The sequence below is a fragment of the Gossypium hirsutum genome, chromosome D09 (genome assembly GCF_007990345.1).
Source record: "Gossypium hirsutum isolate 1008001.06 chromosome D09, Gossypium_hirsutum_v2.1, whole genome shotgun sequence".
Taxonomy (NCBI): domain Eukaryota; kingdom Viridiplantae; phylum Streptophyta; class Magnoliopsida; order Malvales; family Malvaceae; genus Gossypium; species Gossypium hirsutum.
The window spans coordinates 47,507,157-47,521,717 of record NC_053445.1 but is presented as its reverse complement, the minus strand read 5'-3'; the positions used below and the strand labels follow the sequence as shown (position 1 = coordinate 47,521,717).

Here is a 14,561-nt window from a genome sequence, read left to right as displayed (position 1 = left end):
CGTTAGGTCAAACTTTTCTATTAATTTCATACTATGTATAAGTTGTAGATTTATTTGATGTTCTTCAATTTGATAATTTTTAATATTTACACTGCTTGAATTTTAAAATTCCAGTCACAACTCAAATAAAAATTGTTAAATTCATTAACTAAAATGACATAATTTTTTGTGAGTAGCTGATATTATATTATATATGTGATAGTATGTTTATGACCTACAATTATGAAAATGACATAATTTAACTAATGATTTTAATGGTTATTATTTTGATTAGGAGTGAAATTTCAAAATTTGAAAGATATAAAGAGTAAATCTACAACTCAACGATAGTAAGGGGCTAATAGTAGAAATTGACCAAATATTTGTTAGAAGTGACGTCTAAAAGTCACATGGTAGTCAAAATTTGATGCGACCGATCCGGTTCGGTTTTCTAATATATATCATGCTATCCATCCATCCGTGATCCACCTACTTTGCCCCCTTAGATGTCGCATTCTTTCTCTTCAATCTCAAGGCTTTGAACAAAATCCAACTTCTTCAACGCTCTCTTTTATTTGAACAACAAACAAACTTGGTTTTATTCAAGAAGAGAAATGGTTGGTGGAAAAATCATTTAGTGGTGCCTTTCATTCTTCCTTTGTGCTTGAAGAAAACAGTGAATAAATGAAATGGTGTTCAAAAACAAGCTCTTCTTCTCTTCGAAGAAATCGGATTCTGACGGATCAAACAGCCCTCGATCTGCTTCCAATTCCCCCATCCGATCCGACAAGAAGAAACCCAGAGCTTCTACTTCCCAACAGGCCTCCACTTCCACTTCCACTTCCCTTTTCTCTCCCGTTGCTTGCAAGCAAACCCAAGTAAAAGATGGACCTAGAAGCAAGGACCTCAAACCCCGAACACCACCTTCTAAGCCCTCTTCTTCTTCTACCTCCAAGAAGCCCGATGCCAAGGACAGGTCCTCGTCCGAGTCGCCCCTACTAGCCTCCTCCTTGGGTTTGAACCGGATTAAAACCCGCTCTGGCCCCTTGCCGCAGGAGACATTTTTCAGCTTCCGAGGTGAGAAAAGTGCAGTGGCTTCAGTGCTCGGAGCTAGTAACTTGTCTAGGCCTGGACGTTCCAGTAGTGGTGGCGATGGTAGTTCGTCGAAATCAGGTTCTGGGAAGAAAGACGTATTGACCAAGAGGTTATTGCAAGACAGTTTGCTTGATAATGTGAGCAATTCGGATAGTATGTCGACTGGGAGTGGTGGTGGTTGGCACTCAAGAGAGCAGAGTCTTGGTGTGCAAGGGAAGTCACGGTTGCAGAACGGGGAACCATCTTCAGGTGCTGGTACTGTTCCTACTTTGACTCACCAGTGTTTCTTGTATTTCTCATATGCTTGATGTTTCAACTATGCCATTGATGATACTTTAGTGGCAGTATTGTTGCTTTATAGTTATCTGTTCTTATTTTTGTTATCTCCTCTATTCCGGGACTCTTTCTGGATTTCCTTGTTTCATGACCAGTTGGTTGGTAGATGCTAAAACAGTTTATTATGCTTTCATCATCTGTTTAGAATTACCCTATCTTAGATTAGCATTAAAGCTTTGAGCTATTCTTCCGTAGGTCAGAAAGTTAGAAGGCTAGGCAGAATGAACACGAAGCTTAACTTTACCACGAGGCATGATAAGTTGTGGAAGTGCATTTGAATTGGTGCCTTATAAAACTTATTGAGAGATAGAGAGGGTGATGTTTAAGAATTTTACTCTCTAGCACAGATGAAGATGCTAAAAGAACATGTTGCCAGACAAAGTTGCTTTGGTTTGATTGTTGTCACTCTGAGATGATAAAAGACATGCAATGGTTTAGTTAATATTATTTACTTTTACCATGCTCTTGTGCATTTTTCTTGAACAGTTGGCACTTGGCATGTTGCAGAGATTGAATTTTAAAGATTCTTTGTAAAGAAAATTTCCAATTTACCTTTTTTTTTTTAAAGAAAAATTTTAAAATTGTGCTATTAGGTTGAGCTGGTAGAATCCAAATGGAAAGGTATATAATTTGCTCTAAGGATTTCTGTAAAGTTTCATTTATCTCAGTTAATATTAGATTTTTGTCGAGGGAAACATTAGCATATGAAAATTAATTGCTAAAAGTGCATGATATGTTTACTGCTGATCGCAGTGGGTAAATATATCATGTTCAACACAGAAATATAGTACTTGTGATCTTACTGATTCATCTTTTATATTATATTGGATTCTGGTAGGCCTTTCTTCATTGTCTCTTCTTGCCATGTCTCAACAGGATCTTTTTTTTTGAATTCTGGACTAATCTTCTTCAAGAATGAAGAGATTAAAATAGAAAGAGCATGTAGAATGTGGATGGGTGATTAGTAGAAATAGAAATGGTTGATGGGCTATGGATTTTGGGAGAGCTAAAGGGAATTTCCCTAAGATGCTGATATGCTTGTGATTCTTAATATTTTTAGCAGCTGCATTTAATTTGGTATATTCAGTAATCAAACTGCCCCTTAGAGGGTGATGTGATTATAAAGGATATGAAATGAACTGCTTTTCTCATATTGCCAGTTCAAATTGTTGGTTATTATAAAATGCTTCTTATGTAACAAAGTTTTTTGAGTATTTACTGTCACTGCCCCATCTCCACCTATCTGAAGTTCTGAACTTCGATATGGACTTTGGAATACTACCCTTATGATTTGGTTAAAGTACTTTTGGGGCTTTTCTAGTTACCATCTTCTTCCTTCCTAATGTCATAAAGAAAGACCCCACTGCTTTTCTAGTTATGCATTTCTCTGAAGCTGCAACATTTCTCTTGAGTGCATTTTTTTCATTTCTCCTTTCTGTTTTAACTAGAAGAGGATTTTTATTTTAGAAAATTTCTGGGGGTTCAAACTACTTTTTATTTGGAATGCTGGGTCATAATAAAATGGTTTCGCTGCATGAAGGCTTGCTGGCAATTTGTTGTGATTCTTCTTTCAAACGTTGCTTTGAAACCTTGGAATTTTGTTACCAGGGCAAGACGAGTCATCACTTGGGCACTCTGGAGGCTTAAAAAGTTCAGATTTTTGTACACCAGAGGTACAGTAGTATTTTCGTTGATCCTTACTTTGCTGTTACTTATTACTAGGGACAACTGCCTTCTGTTTTCATTTTAAGTTTTAACTTGTGATGGTGTTATTTCTTTCCCAGATTTCATTTGATTGTGAAAACCCAAAGGAATCTGAATCGCCCCGTTTTCAAGCTATTCTCCGTGTTACAAGTGGTCCTCGGAAGAGGTTCCCTGCTGATATTAAGAGCTTTTCCCATGAATTAAATTCCAAAGGTGTACGACCATTTCCGCTTTGGAAACCTCGGCGCTTAAACAACTTGGAGGTTTGTTTCTATTTCTTGCCTCCCATTTTCATTCAGTTATGTGTTTCTAACAAGAATTTTCTTTTTATGCAGGAAACCTTGGTTGCTATTAGAGCAAAATTTGACAAAGCAAAGGAGGAAGTGAACTCTGATCTGGCTATTTTTGCAGCAGATCTTGTTGGAGTTCTAGAAAGAACTGCTGACAGTCATCCTGAGTGGCAGGAAACTATTGAGGATTTGCTGGTTTTGGCTCGAAGGTGTGCTATGACACCACCTGGTGAGTTTTGGCTTCAGTGTGAAGGCATTGTTCAGGAGCTAGATGATAAGCGTCAAGAACTTCCTGCGTGTGTGCTGAAGCAGCTTTATACCCGGATGCTTTTCATTCTCACAAGGTGTACAAGATTGTTGCAGTTTCACAAAGAAAGTGGGTTGGCTGAGGATGAACCTTTGGTACAACTTCGCCAATCTAGAGTCCTGCATCCTGTAGACAATAGAAAATTTTCAGGTGTTCTAAGAGAAGCAAAAAGTTTGGGTTCATCAAAGGCATCAAAAGCAGCCTCGTCTAAGAAATCTTATAGTCAGGAGCAACATGCCTTGGATTGGAGTAAGGACCACGTTGTCCTGCCAGGAGGTTCCGTTGCTCCCATTGATGACACACCAAAGAACTTGGAGTCTCCTGCGAGCATAGACAAAATAACTTCTTGGAAGAAACTCCCAACTCCTGCCAGAAAAGGTCCAAAGGAAGTTACTGCTATTAAGGAGCAGCATAATAGCACAAGTGAAACTCTGAAAAGAACAGGGACGTCTGATGTAGATCTGACTTCTATTAACCTTCAGGAGCTTCCTGCTGCAAAAGAATCTGAAGGGCAGCCTTCTAAGCATCAACACAAAGTTTCTTCGGGTTCTCGGGGAGACCAACCGACTGCTTCTGAAGGAAGTTCTATAATATGCCGCATTTGTGAGGAGGAGGTTCCCACCTCAAATGTGGAAGATCACTCAAGAATATGTACCGCTGCTGATCGATGTGATCAGAACGGCTTAAGTGTTGATGAACGCCTTGTAAGAATTGCTGAAACACTTGAGAAGATGGCAGATTCCTTTGCTAATAAGGATATCCAACACTTAGGGAGCCCAGATGTTGCAAAAGCATCAAATTCAAGTGTGACTGAAGAATCTGATGTTCTATCTCCTAAACTAAGTGATTGGTCAAGGAGAGGTTCAGAAGACATGCTTGATTGTTTCCCTGAAGCTGATAATTCAGTTTTTATGGATGACCTTAAGGGTTTACCTTCCATGTCATGTAAAACTCGCTTTGGTCCAAAGTCTGATCAAGGAATGACAACATCGTCTGCAGGAAGCATGACTCCTAGATCTCCTTTATCGACACCAAGAACTTGTCAGATAGACTTGTTATTGTCAGGCAAGGGTGCTTTCTCTGAGCAAGAGGATCTTCCACAGGTATCTCTTTGCCAAGTTAATTATTTCAGAATGATTAGCCTGCTTTGAGAACTGCAGAAAATGCTATGTACTGTTATATTTACTGTTATATGTATGCCTTTTTAATATGTATTTTATATGTCCAATGCAACAGTATGTTTTTTTATTTATTATTTATTTATTTTATATATTTTACTATACAAGTTTATAGTTTCCCTCCCTTGACCTTCCATTCATACACGGCTCTCCTCTCCTGTTATGCTCTTCCTTTTGATTGTCAGAGTTACTTTTCATATAAAAAACCTTTTTGTCTATGTTGTTTGTTATTTGTAATTTGTTTCCGTTCAATTTTTACAAATACAACTGTTATGCACCACTGTTGGATTGTCAATAGTTGCCTCTGCAGATTGATTATACAGTATTTAAGATGAAAGCCTTAGTCTTAATTTGTTTCAGATCACTTTTGCAAATACAATTCTATGCATTCCAGATACATTACGTATCTGCTTTGAAGAGTCTGGGTTCTGTGACCCTGATGTGTTGCTTTTTAGTATCCAGTTTAGTGTATTTAGGTCTACTTCAGCTGCACAAGTTCTAATTTCTTCCATGCTGTGCAGATGAATGAACTTGCTGATATTGCCAGATGCGTAGCAAATACACCATTGGCTGATGATCAATCCATGCCGTATTTGCTATCTTGTCTTGATGACTTGAGAAATGTCATAGACCGCAGAAAATTTAATGCACTTACAGTAGAAACATTTGGGGCACGCATTGAGAAACTGATCAGGTAAGTATGTTGCTGATGCTTATTCTTTGGCACTAGTAAACACAATGAAGTAGATAGACAAACAAAATAATATTTAGCCATCTGATGAATATGTTGCTGAACATTCTATCGTAAAGAATATTTGAGTTTTGAGCAAAAGGTGCTAATTGAGTTTGTTTTGCAATTTTATTCAGTTATAAATTCAATGTTGTAGGGAGAAGTACTTGCAGCTTTGTGAGCTAGTCGAGGATGAAAAAGTTGATATAACTAGTACTGTCATTGATGAGGATGCTCCCTTAGAGGATGATGTGGTTCGTAGTTTGAGAACTAGCCCTATTCTTTCATCCAAAGACCGTACCTCCATAGATGACTTTGAGATAATAAAACCAATTAGTCGTGGAGCATTTGGACGTGTTTTCTTTGCTAAAAAGAGAACAACGGGGGATCTTTTTGCCATAAAGGTACCTGAGTTTTATTTTCTTTCCCTAAGATCTTTTCTATCAATGAATATAATAGATGTTTCATTTATTGTTTTAATATTTCCTCAATTATGGCACCTCTCTTATTCTTTTAAAGCTTTATTGGTTTGTTTACTTTGGTTGGTTCTTGTGTTTACATCATGCATAAGTAAAAATACTTGAGTGCATCATGCATAAGTAAAAATACTTGAGTGCATCTTCGGTGTTATGATGCATATTTCGCTGCTCTCTTCATTTCTTAGAAACTCTAAACTTCTCTATCCTGAATATTTGTGGAGAGGATTTACTAAATTTGATAACTCCCTATGTTATTGTGATTTGGATCACCTTTCGGGGACTTTGTTGCATTCACATTCCCATTCAGCAAGATGACCTGAAAATTGTTCTAGAAATTTGAGGAAAGAGATTATGCCTAAATAAATTTATTTCTAGTAAATCACTTATCAAAATCTATGTAGCTGTGTCTTTGCATTTTTGCTAGAGTGCTTTGTTGTCAAGACTTGCATGGACTTGGTTATGCGATTTCTGTCAGAAGCAGCTGACTTGGTGGGAGATTAAACCTTCTAATTAGACCAAATTGTTGCGATGAACAAAGTTCTCTTCTTTGTTTATCTGAACTTATTACCTTTCAGATGCTATAGAATCTTCAAGCTACACAATGCACAGACAATTTATAATCAATTAAGGAATATGAGGAGAAGAATCTTGCACAGAAAGTGAATGTAGTATTGTAGATGGCAAATAAAGACTGGAGAAATATGCAAATCTGGAGAGACTGAACTTGATGGAGGAAGGGAGAAGATGTGAGAGATATTTAGAAATAAAGAAGAAACTAAAAAGGAGAAAAATATGTGAAAGTTTGTGGCTTCTGTAAATTTTAAAATTTAATGGTTGGGTTTAAAATAAATAATGTAACGTTCCACTTTCCACCTTGGCATTCCTTCCAACCTCTTTGTTTTATTTGTTCCAGTATGATTCAAGCATGGAGCAATAAGGACATTTGGGCCTCAAAATCTAGTCTTATGGGCTAAAAAGGAGTACTTTCATGAAATACCCACAACCCAAGATAGTAATAGCACATTTTCTTTGCATAAAATATGGTCAAACTACTGACACAGTAATGTTACTCATCTTAACATTTGAACTGGTTTGGGCAGAATTAAATCCTCTTCCTTGTCCCTTTGAAATGCTTACATATGAGTAATTCAAACGAGGAATATAATCTTGGTCCCTTGATGCCTGCAGCTCAATCTGTTTTACAGTGATGGATGGCGCAAGAATCCATGGGGCAGTGGTGCTGCTTTTGATTATTAATCTGGAAAGACAATGAATTTTGGGTTTAGGGTTTGGGAAAGTGGAAAGAAAATGAAATTTGGGGTGCTTGGCAGGAAAGAAAAGTGAGAAAAGGAAATAGGAAAGATTATCATTTGTCACACCTACTATATAACTAAAACAAATTAGTTCAAATTGGGAAAAAAAAAACAAAAAGAAAAATTTTAGTGGTGTGAATCAAGTTTGTATATTTTGAAGATTATCCATCATTTTTTGTATTTTATTTTTCATCTTAACAAAGAATATAACGGTGAAATATACTCATCTTTTTTATTTTCTTTCCTCTCATTTTCAATCATACAAGCAATGGATGTGAAGAAAATTCTATTTTCTTTTCATGACAATGCCCGTAGAAATGTTTTAGCTAAAATTTATTTTTGGTTCCCTGCTTCTCTCTTGCTCTGCTTTGTTTCTTTTCAGGCCTTTTATCTTATTCCTATGTTCTATTCTTATTGTTTTACCTTTTTATATTGTATTAGTGATCATGTGTTTCTCTTTTGTTTTGAAGGCAATTTCTGCTTTGTTTTTATTTATGACTCCCCTCAATATTTCTGCTGTACCATGTTTGTGCCCATCATCTTATTTCCATCATTCTGAGCAGTTAGCTTGTCAATGAGAGGTGAAGGTGGATTTAATTTTCAAGAAAAGAAAATTGTTTGTGCTGTTTGGTGCAGGTTCTAAAGAAGGCAGATATGATTCGTAAGAATGCAGTTGAAAGTATATTAGCAGAGCGTGATATTTTGATTTCAGTCCGCAACCCATTTGTGGTGAGCAGGTCTAGCTTGCAAAGAATTGACTTTATTTGAGAGCTTCTTTCCTTATTCTTACCTTAATCTATTATCAATGTGCTGTATAGGTTCGATTTTTCTATTCATTTACTTGCCGTGAGAACTTGTATCTTGTGATGGAGTATTTAAATGGAGGAGATTTATATTCATTGTTGAGAAATTTAGGCTGCTTGGATGAAGAGGTTGCTCGTGTGTACATAGCAGAAGTAGTAAGTTTTGTTTTTTTTAGTCGTAAGTATTTTTTTGGAAACACAACTTTTGGCTTAATAGATTATGAGGAATATATATTTTGGCTTATGTTAGTTGAAAATCTTCTTTGTTGTTATATGAAGTGTAAAAACATATATACATATTTTTACAGGTGCTTGCATTGGAGTATTTACATTCTCAGCATGTGGTTCATCGGGATCTGAAGCCTGATAATTTGTTGATTGCACACGATGGTCATATCAAGGTAATGGTTAATATGACCTTCCTTGTTTTCCTTCTTTTCATGGGTATTAGAAGATACACATTGCATACGTTTTGTACTTTGTTATTTTCAGTAATTATAACTGTGTCGCTATTGACAGTCACAACGGAAAATATCATCTTTTTTTGGTCAGAAGCAGGATATCATCTCTCTAGTTACAATTGATTGATTATTGTTGTTTTGTTGTTGTTATAATACAAAATATCATCTTTCCTTTTCTGTTCTTTCATGATTTATTAAATTTATTGAGATTACAATGCCAAGTAGAACTGTGTTGTATGGTACTGGCAAAATTCATTATGTTGAAAAGTGAGATGTGATTGAATGGTCAAGGTACTACCTATTTTATTTCAAGCTGATAATTTGTTAAGCAAATTAGGGTACTTTAAAGGAATGTGACATTGATATTAATTTAGTGCTAAATTTTTTTGACCTTTCTTTTTTTTTTTTGAACATACCCTTGCGAACTAATAGTTAAACGTTCCATCCTAGCAGTTGACCGATTTTGGGCTTTCAAAGGTTGGTCTCATCAACAGCACTGATGACTTATCTGGTCCAGCAGTTAGTGGCACATCTCTACTTGACGATGAGCAGCCTCAGTTATCTGCATCTGACCACCAGCAAGAGAGGCGGAAGAAACGATCTGCTGTTGGAACGCCTGACTATTTGGCACCAGAGATTCTTCTGGGAACAGGACATGGTTTGTATAACTTGTTTTAGTTTAAGGTGCTTTAATTACCTTTTTAATCAGCTGTTTCCCTTTAAGGGCAAGTTAGATTAAGATCTACCTCAAAAGTGTGTTAATCTAGAAGCTTAAGCAACTTGGATCCAAATTATTTGTTGATTAAAATATTTTTGACTGATATCTTGGTCATAATTTGCTCAAAGCCTATGGGAGCCGATTGATTGTCCCTCTTTGTTTCTATCCCATATGCTTATGCATTTATTCTTTGGTTGATCATGTTTAAATCTGTACGTTTACCATATCATCTAATTTTCCTCAGGTGCAACAGCGGATTGGTGGTCTGTGGGTGTCATTCTGTTTGAACTGATTGTTGGCATTCCACCCTTCAATGCAGAGCATCCGCAGGTAATATATCAATTCTAGCTGTTGTAGTTCTTGCTGGTACTGGTGTTCTGCTCCCTTTTACTTCTCTTGTTATGCATTTTGTTAGTGTTATCCCTTATCTGTTAAGTATTAGGTCTCCTGTGGTCTTACATAAAGTTAGGCTTCTCCACCTATTACCTTGTAGATTATTTTTTTCTTTGCTCTTAATTCTGTTGATTAGAACTTTGAAGGATATCAACTTTTTACTTCTCTCCCCCCCTCCCAAATATATTGAGATTTTGTTGTGCTGTTGATATTTGAATTACACCATCAGACAGTAGAACTCTTTCTTGCTTTGGAATTCAAATCTCTTTATCTCTTGTTTTCTATATTCCATCATTAAATTTTGGTTTCCATCCCATGGCTGGTTTCCTTTAATCCAGATTGCCTCGAAAATGAGGCATTGTAAGAATGAAGCTATTTCTAGATTAGTGACAAACATGTTTCTAGGTGTTTGTTCAATGAGGGTGGGAAATCAATCATATCCTTGGTTAACATCAATTCGAAGTTCTCAATGCTAGTTACCGTCATAACTTTCTTGTGGTAATGCATGGATTGGAAGACAAGTCTTATGCCAATTGTCGGGTATACTTTTGTGTTCCAGATGTTCCTTTCTTGGCTGGGATGGAAACTGCTGAGACAATATTAGAAGTAAACAACAGAGCACATATATAATATTGGTTATTTCTAGCACCTTGGGCAATTAAGGGGGTATGTCTTCTGTTTGATCGAGTCAAAACTGCATAGCAACTATAGATTGAGCTAGAAGGAACTTTTATGCTTTTATTAATCTTTTGGCACAATAACTGGTGTACCTGGTGCTCTAATGTTGATTTGTTCTAAGTTTGTTTTTTAATAAAAATATTATTATTCTTAAAAGATTGTTCATTTTCTGGAACTGTCAGAGTTCTTAAAAAATGCTGCTAAAATTATTGGTGTGCTATCCACTTACAAAATTTCATTTTAAAGCATTGCCCATTCTTACTTCCATTTTCTTCCATATTTTGGTTATAGACAATATTTGATAATATTCTCAACCGTAAAATACCTTGGCCAAGGGTGCCTGAAGAAATGAGCCTAGAAGCACAAGATCTAATTGATCGGTAAGAAAATTGTTTTATTGATTTCATTTTGGTATTTCATGAGAATTTGATGCATGTCGAAATATATAACTTTTGCTTGTAAAGAGCAAGTCTTAAGTAGTTTCTTGTAACATTATTTCATGGACATTATTGTAAATTGTTGTTTGTGGAATTTCTATCATGCACGGTTTGTAAAGACAATTGTACTATTTTTGTTGAATTGCTTAACTAAAAAAGGTTTTAATCCTATAGATCGAGAAAATAAAGCTGTAAATTTTTTGTTATATCAAGCACCAACTTGGATATATCATCACACGACATATAGTGAAACTCAAGATACAAGACGTGTCTACATAGTGTAATTATCTCTCCATCATGAACTTGAAAGCAACATTTCTAAAACCTCAAGGGGATGCATCTATACACATCTCTGCAGACGTATTTATTGTATTTTATATTTTCTCAATAAAGTTAAAGCTTTGTTTTCTCAATTTATAGAAGCTGAAACCTCTCTTTATAGCCTTATACTGATACAGTGACATACATCTGTCATCTTAATTGTTGCTGTTGCCAGCCCCCGAGATATTTGATGAAAAATTCACCCTGTATTCCTCTATAATTTGTTTTTCTAGAAGTTTCTATGTTTTCTTTTCTGAAGATTATTTATAGATTAAAAAGAAGCTAACTTTTGTGATTGCATTAGCAATTTATTTAAAATTTCTATATCTTGGAAATTATGTTTCAATATCTTATCCTTTTCACAGTATTTTATATCTTCATATGTTAAGAACTTTGTGTGTTTAGCACCATTAATTCTCTCTCTCTCTCTCTCTCACAAACACAGAAACCCTTTAAACTTTTGTAAAATACTTTTTCAGTAAGATAGACTACATCAAGATGTTTTAGCATGGGGTCCTTTAAAATTGCCTGTACCAAGCTTAAATGTATCTTCGGGATCTCTTAGTTTTTTATGGAAAACTCTTAGTTTTTGTTATGCTGTTTTTGTTTCAGTATTGTACTTGGTTCAAGTGACTTGACATGGACTTAAAATTGCTTAATTTATCCAATTTCCAGACTGTTGACAGAAGATCCCCATCAGAGACTTGGAGCCAGAGGAGCATCGGAGGTGATATTGGTTCTTAATATGTGTAAAAGTTTTGAGAATTTTTTTTTCTTTCTTCTTTACATTTCTGCATTTTTTAAAACAATGGGCAGCCTTAGATGATTGAATTCCAAACAATGAAATTTTATACAGGTGAAGCAGCATGTATTTTTCAAAGATATCAACTGGGACACTCTTGCAAGGCAAAAGGTGTCGACGTCTTTGCCATCAGTTCTGAATTATGAGCCTTCTGTTTTTTCAAGTGTCTTATAATTAGTCATAATGCTTTTCATATCTTACAGGCTGCCTTTGTTCCTAGTTCGGAGAGTGCACTCGATACTAGTTACTTTACTAGTCGCTACTCGTGGAATCCTTCAGATGATCATGTTTATCCTGGTAGTGAACTCGATGATTCTAGTGATGCTGACAGTTTAAGTGGCAGTAGTGATTACCTGAGCAACCACCAAGATGAAGTGGTACCCTAGCCCCAGAATTTGCAGTTCCATAAATGATTGTTTATCTATGATTCGTGTTGTTTGACTTTTCTGTTGGTCTGTTGACAATGAAACAGGGAGATGAATGTGGAGGTCTGACTGAATTCGAGTCTATTTCATCTGTCAATTATTCTTTCAGTAATTTCTCATTTAAGGTATTACTTTTCTTTTACCTAGTAAGAGTGCATTAGTAATTGTTTTTATAATTTGCCAGCACTTTAACTGTTGCCAGAATGGCACCTGGAGAAATATTTTAGGTTTTCATTTTTTTAATAAACTTCTAGATCCCTTTTTTTTTCGTAGCAACTATTTTTTTAGTTCAATGTTATTTATAATTATAAAAACAGACATAAATAAAGTCTGGCAGACTTTTTAAATGTTTGCACCATTCTTAATAGTTAATTTGAAATAGCATTGTGGTTTTTTATCAAGTTTTGTTAATACCTATTTTTCCTTGTGGTTGTTAGAATCTGTCCCAGCTCGCATCTATTAACTATGACCTGCTTTCTAAAGGTTGGAAGGATGATCATCCGGCAAATAATTCGAATGCATAGGAAGCTGCTCCTCTTTGTGAGAGCTTCGTTTTATTTTTTATTTTTTACATTAGATCGCTGTGGTATTATTTAACGAGCCTCATCACCCGAGCTGTCTGTATACCCTGTACATGTATGTATTATATTTTAATCTTTGCTACACCATTTTTTTCCTTTTGTTTATATATGTTGTATTGTTAAGTGAAATGATCTGGTGTTTGATGCATGCAGAGATAGAAGAAAACTTGGGATTGTAACCTTTTCAGAATTTTGCTGTTTTCGTAGGTAAGCAACTTTATACTGGGATTTCAGTTTTACCATGCACCTGCTTTGACTCTGATAACCATGATGAACCCTAATTTAGTGAACCCTAACTTACACGCCCACAGTTTCGGTGATGTAAAATGTGATTTTCTCCATAGTCTTCAGGGTAATGAAAACACATCCCTCTATGTTCAGTCCAAAAGTTGTCTGTCATTGGTGGTTGTAAGAATCATCCAATGCTTCTTGAGAAGTAGTAATTTTTGCCTTGCAAGGTAGAAAATGTCAGCTCTAAGTCTATGTGTTATATATTGATGGCCTTATACTTGTGTGAATCATTAAATATGTTTTAAGTTTATATAAATATAAAATATCTTAAATATGATATGACATGATAAAATATAAGAATGGTTAGTTTATGTAACATGTATTATAAATATTTTATGGTTAAATTAAAACTTCAATACTATCCTAATTACAAGGTTTGAGTTGGTCTTTCTCCATCCTTGTCTATGTTTATTCTTTTATCATAGCTTATGCACATGACTCGTGCACCCAAGTTGTTTTAAATATTTTAGAAGAGACAAGTAAGATGCTGAATCTAAACTATTTCTAGGTTCAGGTGATTTTTATAGTAAAATGAAATTCATAATCAGTTTCATCTTGTAAACATGGTTTCTTTTTCTTTAGTGAATATGCTTGCATTTTTTTTAGCAATACGCTTTAATTTCTTTATCTTTTTTAATAGTCATAATGATTTTTTTTTGCCTTCCAACTTTACAAAAAAAAATATTTTATGCTTCCATTTAATTTTTCGCCTTTTTTAACTTTTGAACTTGTATTTTTTATTAAATCACCACAAAATGGATGAAAAATAACGCTAACTTTGTTGATGTGATATGCATGTAGATTGTTATGTCGATGACACATTAACATTTAATTAATTTTTTAAAATTTTAAAAATAGTGGGAAAAATAATTTTTTAATATTTTTATTTTTGAAAATAGTTTTTATAAATTTTTTGATATTTTTTAAATTTTAAAAAAATTAATGAAATGCTAATATTGTCATCCACATGGCAATCCACGTGTATGAGACGTTAACAAAGTTAAAAAATGTTAATTTTTCTACTCATTTTGAGGTGATTTGATAAAAAAAATACAAGTTTAAAGGCTAAAAAATATAAAAAATTAAATCGGTGATGAAAATAATTTTTTTTGTAAAGTTAGAGGACGAAAAAATCATTATGCCTTTTTAATAATAGAAACAACCATCTTTCAAGAATTTATTTTTAGATTATTAATTCTTTAAGTTCACAAGATACGTTACATTTGATTTTACATTTTTA

At 34.8% G+C, this 14,561-nt stretch overlaps 1 protein-coding gene across 7 annotated transcripts; it reads left to right on the top strand.

Annotated features, from left to right (window-relative positions):
* Positions 1-455: 455 nt before the first annotated feature.
* On the top strand, positions 456-13,598 carry LOC107890860 (probable serine/threonine protein kinase IREH1). Of its 7 annotated transcripts, none has more exons than XM_041101052.1 (18): positions 457-1,323; positions 3,019-3,083; positions 3,195-3,377; positions 3,450-4,814; positions 5,411-5,583; positions 5,777-6,023; positions 8,048-8,140; positions 8,230-8,370; positions 8,523-8,615; positions 9,129-9,333; positions 9,638-9,723; positions 10,756-10,844; positions 11,898-11,949; positions 12,079-12,135; positions 12,228-12,398; positions 12,497-12,574; positions 12,887-13,085; positions 13,184-13,598. In XM_041101052.1, exons 1-17 carry the CDS (start codon positions 669-671, stop codon positions 12,971-12,973), a joined length of 3,840 nt encoding a protein of 1,279 aa, XP_040956986.1. In that variant the 5' UTR covers positions 457-668; the 3' UTR covers positions 12,974-13,085; positions 13,184-13,598. The 7 variants fall into 7 exon arrangements, with proteins under 7 accessions (XP_016670934.2, XP_040956986.1, XP_016670931.2 ...); XM_016815442.2 differs by having other exon boundaries at positions 12,228-12,401; XM_016815441.2 differs by having other exon boundaries at positions 457-1,329.
* Positions 13,599-14,561: the final 963 nt, after the last annotated feature.

Coding starts and splice junctions, on each gene's coding strand:
- LOC107890860 (XM_016815439.2), top strand. CDS start 669: ATGGTGTTCAAAAACAAGCTCTTCTTCTCTTCGAAGAAATCGGATTCT. Junction 4,815..5,410: donor AGCAAGAGGATCTTCCACAG/GTATCTCTTTGC, acceptor CATGCTGTGCAG/ATGAATGAACTTGCTGATAT. Junction 12,575..12,886: donor TCAGTAATTTCTCATTTAAG/GTATTACTTTTC, acceptor TGTGGTTGTTAG/AATCTGTCCCAGCTCGCATC.